Genomic DNA, 7,800 nt, shown 5'->3' with positions numbered 1-7,800 from the left:
ATCCTGGATTTGACGGATTATTTTCAAACTAAAAGCTAAATGAGTTGAAAGGTGGAGAAGAAAATTATATTTTCATAGTGGAAACTTTTATCTCAGTGAAACACAAACGAACTCTATAGAATATTTGTGATAAAGGTTATTTATTCTGTATTATTACACTATCCATTGCTTACATTCTGTTATAGTAGAACTTGTGCTTTCTTTATTCAAATCATTATCATATAAATATGGATAGTCTTATGAAAAACAATGCATTTGAAATAAATATATAAACTAGTTTCACACTAACACGCTTTATTCTCATGTGATATTAACTTTGTACTGACATTAGTAAGAAGGCAAAACAACTCAAACTCTCTTACCAGTCTTCAAATGTTTGTTTTATTTTGAAGGAGAATACATTCAACAACAGAAGTCCACTTTGCAGTCACTTCCGCTAGCTTGATGCTAACCGGTATTTGTGCCTTTGCAGTACCCCTCTGTGTCTGTTTACTAAACTCATCAATAACGCATCGGCTGGTTGTGACTGGCTGGTCGGTGCAGTTGATGTCTGGCAGCTGGCCTCAATAAGAAGGTAACGCCGCTGTTGTTATTGTCGCTTGAGAAAGTTAGCTTGAACAAGGCTAATATGTAGCTAGCACTAGCTTTAATGTGGACCTTACCGATCCATATCTGGGCTTAAGTGGATATTTGCGCAATCACGATGCAGGAGCTTTACATGAAACAACTCCTACATGACACACAGTCAATTGCTCTTATCACAGTCAAATAACATAAAAAACATTTCTCAGATTCAGGGAAAACAAATGTACTTACTCTTACTAAAATACGACAGTAAAAAGACTTCGATAGAGGACAATTCAACTCTACTGTTCCTCATCTGTTGTGATCTGCTTCCTTTATCCTATTCAACCCCCCCATCTTTTCCCTCAGATTTGATGCTGTCCCTTCCTGCCTTGCCTGGTGCCAAGTGCCATTATGGATGAAGAAACCCTGGAGGCAGCCATTGCTGCCTATGGGGCCCAGCTGCAGCAGGTGGAGACAGCCCTGTCTGCTGGCCTGGACCCCTCCCAGCAGGCAGACCTGCTCAAACTGAGAGAGGACCTGTCTCAGCTGATAGAGCTCACCCAGGGCAGTCTGATCTCTGTGAAAAAGAGTCAACTCCTGGCCAGCCTCGAGGACAGCAACGGTCTGCAGGCCCACACCTCAGAGGCAGCAGCAGACACAAGCCGTGCCAACACCAGTTTCGACTCCGAGTTTGCTTCTTTTTACACTGAGCTGGGGGAGTTTTCAGGTGGTGACACCAGAGAGAGGGACAAGGATGGAGGTGGTGGGCTAGAGGATGGTGGTGGTGAGGAGGAGGAGGAGGAGGAGGAGGAAGAATATGAAGATACATTCAGTGGTACCAGAGTACGAGCACCTCACCGGACATCATGGGGAACACTGGAGTATCACAATGCCATGGTGGTGGGGTCAGAACCGCCAGATGGGGATGAGGCACAAGTTAGAGTGCTCTATGTCTACCCCACCCAGAAGTCTCTGAAACCATGTCCCTACTTTCTAGAAGACAAATGTCGCTTCCTGGATAATTGCAGGTAAAGTGCCACTGTGTGTGTTTTCTTGTTTGTTTGCTTTTACCTTAGTTTTCTTCTCTGCAAAAGGGTGTTGTATTAAGTTGACATATGGTGTTAAGAAAAGGTACGGAAATTAAGTGAACCCTTTGGAATTATCTTAATTTATGTATAAATGTGTCCTAAAATATGGTCAGATGTTTAACTAAGTAAAAGTAATAAATAAACTATTTCATCTATTAAATTAATTCTCAATTAATGTGAAAGTTAAGTTGATTTTAAAGAATAACTGCCAATTGATGTTTTAGGAGTTTTAGTCGCTTGTTCACTTACTGTATAATCTCCTGTGACCTCAGTTCATCTAAGATATTTTCCCTTTCCTGAAGATTTTCTCACGGTGAAGTTGTGTATGTGTCGGAGCTCAGAGAGTTCTTGGAGTGTGACCTCAGTAACCTTGAAGAAGGCTCGTCCTGCTTGGTTCGACAAGAGGACGGCATCTGGTACCCAGCAAAAATACAAGGTATTCCAATGACATGGCCAGTTTGATATGAGGTATTCAACACCGGTAGCTGTGGCAGTAAAATCAACTTGTGCTGTGTTGTTGATGTAAAAAAAAAAAGAATAGATAATGAAAATTACCAAGCAGTTGCATGATGATGGCACACAAAATGTTTCCAGGTTCTTTGTTATGCTGACTCAAATTCTTTCTCTCAATGTAGAAATAGACAATGGTTTCTACACTGTGAAGTTTGACTCACTGCTGCTGAAAGATGCTGTGGTGGAGGCGGACTCTGTTATCCCTCCTATGAGAGAAGACGACCCGCTCTCTTCTGACTCTGACCTGGAAGACACTGGAGACGATGTGGCTTATGCAAAAGGTGAGTTTGAATATGTGATGCCATCGCCAGATCAATAATTGAGCTAGTATTTGAAATTTTAAGTGGGTGTTGTTAAATAAAACTCTGGTGGTGAATTGTAACGTGTAAGCTTCCTGCCGTTAATGGTTGACGTTCAAATTTACACCAAAAAAAAGTCATTCACATTTGATTGAGGTTTTTTGACCTTTTTGTCCTAAAGTAACTGTCTTCTATTTTCTCTTGTCGTGCAACAGTTCTGGACTCAGAAGTAGAATCTGTTGTGTTAAATTCAGCTGAGTTTGGTGGCTGGGAGGCACATACCAAAGGCATCGGATCCAAGCTTATGCTCAAAATGGGCTATGAATATGGGAAAGGTAAGTCCAAGTGTACAACATTAACTATAATGTATGTTATGAAATCACAATGTCTATGGTCATATTGATTAGCATCATTTATTTATACGTAGGGTTTTGAAAAAACGTGAAAATCTGCTGAGCTAACTATGTGGAGTTTTGTCTTTTTTTCAAACATTCTGTGATATTTAGTCAATCCAGCATCCATCTGTTGGTTTTTACTGGATGTGAATTATTGGTTCCATTTTCAAGCACCATTCATATCCATACAAAATGTATACATTTTTCCAACTAGAATGTGCATTCCTCCACCAAGGCCTAACATTCCCCTTGAATTCAATCAAGCTGCAGAAGATGTCACACACTCAAAGATATCAGTTCCATGATCCATGAATTGCTCCCTGGGAAATCAGTGAAAAGGTCTAAACATGACCTATCTCACAATTTTAAAGAAAGACAAGAAATGAATGTGCCCCCTGATATGGTTGTACCTCAAAATGTAATGGGTTCTTCCCTAACCTATACTGCATTCTTGTGTGGAAGAATGCAGTATAGTGTGGAAATCCACTCAGTTGTTGTTATGAAATCTTGGTTACAAACAAGCAAGCATGCAACCAACAAACACACAGGGGTGAAAACGTAACCTCAAGGTGGAGGTAACAATGCTCTGTCTGTTTCTTTTATAAATATATACATTAGAATTAGGCATTAGAAAAAGGACTCCATCTCTTTTGTCCTCTCAGGCTTGGGAAAGATGCAGGAGGGTCGGGTGGAGCCAGTCATGGCTGTGGTCCTACCCAAAGGGAACTCTCTGGACCAATGTGCCGCTCTCACCCGGAAACACACCCAGAACAAGGCTGCAAAAGACGGCACACCGACGGGCAGGCCCAAGAAACGCAGGAAGCCTCGTGCTGCCAGAGGAGGGCGCAACAACGTGTTTGACTTTCTCAACCACAAACTAGGCGGCCAGAGCGCCAATCATGCTGAGGGGGGTGCTGCTGCTCCTTCAGCGGCGACTGGGTTGGAGGCATACAGGGGAGGGGAGAGCACCAAGAGGACTCTGAATGTGAAGCTGTTCCAGGCGGCGCAGAGGGTGTCCCAGACAGAGAGGGAGATCCAGAAAATAACCGAGTCACTGAGCAAGCAAATAGGCTGGTCAGTACTAGAGCTGTGTTTGTTGGATATTTTCATATGTCTAATATGATCTCTTTGAAGCTTGGGAGCTGACCTTAAATTCAATGAGGTGTCATTGATAATCAGTTAACTGCACTAGAACCTCCTTGTTTCTCCCAGATGTTCAGCAGCTGTTATCTCCTCCATGGAGAAAACAGGCATTAGCTGCCATAACTAAATACACACATGTACGATATAAATGCTCTGCTAACACAAACTTTAATTTACTGTAGAAATCCGAGCACTAGTTGCTGTGTTGGTCCTGTCAATTCAAGTGGTAAAATCAATTTGAATTCACAAAAGATCCGGACTGTGGGAGTTGTGTGAAAATGCAAATGAAGTGGGAAGAGTCAAAGTTAGAGACTTATTTTTTGCCAACTTTCTCTCAAAAATGCACCTGAGAGCGACTTCTCATCTCTCTCCGGTTCCTAATATATTTGTTGTTTGTGTGTGTGTGTGTGTGTGTAAAGGGGCGCATCCAGAGTGAAGCAGCTAGAGGACAGGCTGTCAGCGGCCCGCCGGCTGCTGGCCCAGCAGAAAGCCCAGGAGCTGTCCATCCAGAGTGAGCACAGGAAGGCTGACACACACAAGAAGATGACAGAGTTCTAATCTGAAAGACTCGGGGGACAAGGGAAGCACTGCTTGTCTGAAACTGAACTGTAGTCCATCGTTTCTACTGTCAGTTTTTCGCTACACTGTATTTTAAGGCATTTTTTTTAGCATGACTTTTTGTTTTTACCAAATCATGGATTAAAGCTGGCAGTGGATCCCACTTTATGCAGAATGGATCATTCTGCTGAAGATCAGTTCTGTTTCTCATTTATTTTTCAAGGACCGGGCCGTTGTTCTGTTCCATGCTTAATTTGAACTGTTCGCCATAATATTGAAAACGTTTTTTTATTTGTGATGAACATTCTGTCTCAGTGTTTATTCGGCACTAAAAAACATGTGTTTGGAAAAGCCACTGTGCATGTTGCTCTCATTTCAACCATATACACCTTTATACATTTTATACCTTTATACGACTCCATTGTTAAGAACTGTTTCTGTACCACAGAATCTACAATGTGTTCTTTGTTACTCTTTCTTGGAGAGATCTCAATCACTCAGGCCAGAGGCTGCTCAGATGGTCAGCGCAGCATTCCTCGGCTTGGATGTCGGCTGGTTTTAAAATTACAACCTCAGGAGTTGGAAGACCCTCCATTCGCTCACACCTGCTCATAGACAGCATCTTTGAAGCCACGGTCATAAACTCTATTGAATAATGAAATTGAGGAGACTTAGATTGGACACACATTGTCCGTGGGCGGGTCAGGTAGTGACTGCATCTACCTTTCTGCCTTTCAGACACAAGTAAAGGTTGAAGTCAGGACTGTATGTAGTTGTAGATAAGGTATTCATCCTTTTTATACCCTCTTTCATGAGCTTTTTATGAACCTGATGGTATATAACAGGTCAGAATTTTACACAAAGAAACAGAATATGAGTATTCGTAACCTGCACTTAACATTTTTAACTTTCCAAAAGAAACAGGCCAGCAAAAAAAAACAATGTAGAAGCTGAAACCACAAGAAACCACTTAAAAACTTGTGACCATCAGCATGTCACAGTGCCCCTAAGGGGAAGATGGTAGTAAATACCTTATCTTAAAGCAGTAGGTGCAGCAGGGAGATACAGTGCACTTTGTATGCCATCCATGGAGTCTGAGGATGGCCTGGTAGACCAGAGGGCACACACATGCAGGACTCGGGAACCCTCCACCTTGTACCCTGAGGGAAAAAACCCTGCTTGTGCTTCCATCTGTTTGAGTGGCAGCACTTTCAGATTGCTCCTGACTGGGGTGATCACACGGAATTTGCTGATCGTTGGGGGGGGGGGAATGGCGAAATGCAGTATGTGTGTTGATTTAATGGGATCCCTCGAGGTGCTGATGCACACTTTACCACGTTCATAAGCCTGGGGTCTCTGAGGATATCGCTGCCCAGCCGACAGCCGATTGGTAAGTGTGTTCAGGTGTAGGTGTGTGCACGCTCCTGCAGACATCTGTCACATGTATGTATTCAGACTGGCATTACGGGAGTTTTTGCTGCTAACTGCCACTTAATCAGACCCTGGATTATGTGATTAAGGTGGTGTGATAGCCGAATTAATTTGAAGGCCACTGTGACTTGTCTCGCTTAGAAATTCACACTGTTGCACTAGGATCAGCCAGGCTTCAGGGACTGGCCTCTGAATGTGTTGAGAGGGTAAGATTTCTTCCGGTGTTTACCTGGTTCTCTGTGATACGAGTGTATATCCTAACCGATATACACACTGCAATATGTAACCGTTGAGAGAATTGTGATGTATTTTACTACTTTCATGTTATATAAAGGTGCCATCAGAAAGTTAAAGCCGTCTTTACATGTTTTTATGTTTCATGCTCTGCTGTAAACAAAAACATGGAACAGTTTTAACAGAAGCACCCCTCACAATAAGTGGGCAGGCGGGCTGGCTGGCAGGATATGTGGCAATCGAGTGGCGCTGGTCTGTGCAAAATCATCTAGTTGAGATATTCAAGAGTTAGACTGGTCAACTGATATCTCTGCCGGTAGAGCAATGCTGCTAGCGAGAAGAATATAAACATTTAGATTTTGTTAAATTTGTGTTAAATATCGATCGTTTCAGTTGTTTAGTTTAGATCAAAGTGATTGGTTTGGTCAAACCCAGGGTGCCAGAAGTAGGGAAAGGGCCATTGGCCTCCCCAACATACTGCCTGGCCCACATTAGTTTTAAAGGGATAGTTCACTGAAAAATTGTAATTACTCATTATCTACACACCACTATACCTGTGGAGGAGTGGGTGAAGTGTGCGTGTGAGTCCCTAAAACACTTTTGGAGTTCAAGGGGTAAACTTTGTTGCAGCAGAATCCACTACAATTTAAGTCAATGGTGACTACTTCAGACATAATAAAACAACAGAAAAAAACACAACATGCCTCCATAATGCTTTTTGGTGTCATCCAAGTGTCCGCAAGCCAGACATTCATATTCGACTTGAAACTAGGTCATTTACACCAGGTTTAAAGCATAATAAGGAAGTGGCTAAGCTAGTGACCATAGCCACGATGGTGTATCCAAGGGTTCGTGAATGCACCTCGTAGACAAATATCAGAGGACATTGAGATTAAAAGCAAGATGCAAATGACCTTGTTCGAGTCAAATATGAACGTTGGGGCTTGCGAACACTTGAATGACCAATCACGAGCAGTATGGTGGCATGCCATGCCTTTAAGTCATGGATCACTATCTTCTTTTTATTCATCCCCATCCACTCTCACATGAGGTAAAGCTAATGACCACCTTGCGAGCACACTTACAACATACCCTGCCAATAATGTTGGAATTACCAACTATTACTGGTGTAGAAGAACATCAACATGGCGCAAGATAGTCACAGCCTAAAGGACATGACTTTTAGGTTCAGGTTATTTCATATGTTCAGATTTTCGCTGTCTCTTCAGTCATTTTAACGTTTACAGCCATTTTGTTATTCAAAAAGTGGTTTATTAACATATCAATTTGCAAGTCATCTTTTGACTGGACTTCCATAATAAGAGCAGGATGTTTTCTGCCCAGTTGGATTTGAATCTTGGAGTGTGCCTTGCAGTTTTTTGTGATTGGACCTGGACAGATGTGGGTGTGGGTGAGCATGGGACTGTAGTGATAATGTAATTTAAAGAGAGGAGGTTGATGTTTCAGTTTAACACCAAGTGCTAGTTTAAATACTGAACATAGAACTGGGAACATGCGTACATTCACATTTTTTGTTTCCTATCTAGGACTTTTTCCAGTATAAAGATAAAC

The 7,800-nt window shown here is 42.2% G+C and overlaps 1 protein-coding gene across 1 annotated transcript; it reads left to right on the top strand.

Moving 5' to 3' along the window:
• Positions 1-425: 425 nt before the first annotated feature.
• zgpat (zinc finger, CCCH-type with G patch domain) lies at positions 426-4,914 on the top strand. The gene is made up of 7 exons (XM_053425089.1): positions 426-574; positions 934-1,595; positions 1,958-2,091; positions 2,291-2,449; positions 2,683-2,802; positions 3,525-3,936; positions 4,425-4,914. Exons 2-7 carry the CDS (start codon positions 979-981, stop codon positions 4,561-4,563), a joined length of 1,581 nt encoding a protein of 526 aa, XP_053281064.1. The 5' UTR covers positions 426-574; positions 934-978; the 3' UTR covers positions 4,564-4,914.
• The last annotated feature ends 2,886 nt before the right edge of the window (positions 4,915-7,800 follow it).

Source organism: Pleuronectes platessa, chromosome 6 (genome assembly GCF_947347685.1).
Source record: "Pleuronectes platessa chromosome 6, fPlePla1.1, whole genome shotgun sequence".
Taxonomy (NCBI): Eukaryota; Metazoa; Chordata; class Actinopteri; order Pleuronectiformes; family Pleuronectidae; genus Pleuronectes; species Pleuronectes platessa.
The sequence above is the reverse complement of the archived record's forward strand: the minus strand, read 5'-3'. Positions and strand labels throughout refer to the sequence as shown.

Coding starts and splice junctions, on each gene's coding strand:
- zgpat (XM_053425089.1), top strand. CDS start 979: ATGGATGAAGAAACCCTGGAGGCAGCCATTGCTGCCTATGGGGCCCAG. Junction 1,596..1,957: donor CGCTTCCTGGATAATTGCAG/GTAAAGTGCCAC, acceptor CCTTTCCTGAAG/ATTTTCTCACGGTGAAGTTG. Junction 3,937..4,424: donor CTGAGCAAGCAAATAGGCTG/GTCAGTACTAGA, acceptor GTGTGTGTAAAG/GGGCGCATCCAGAGTGAAGC.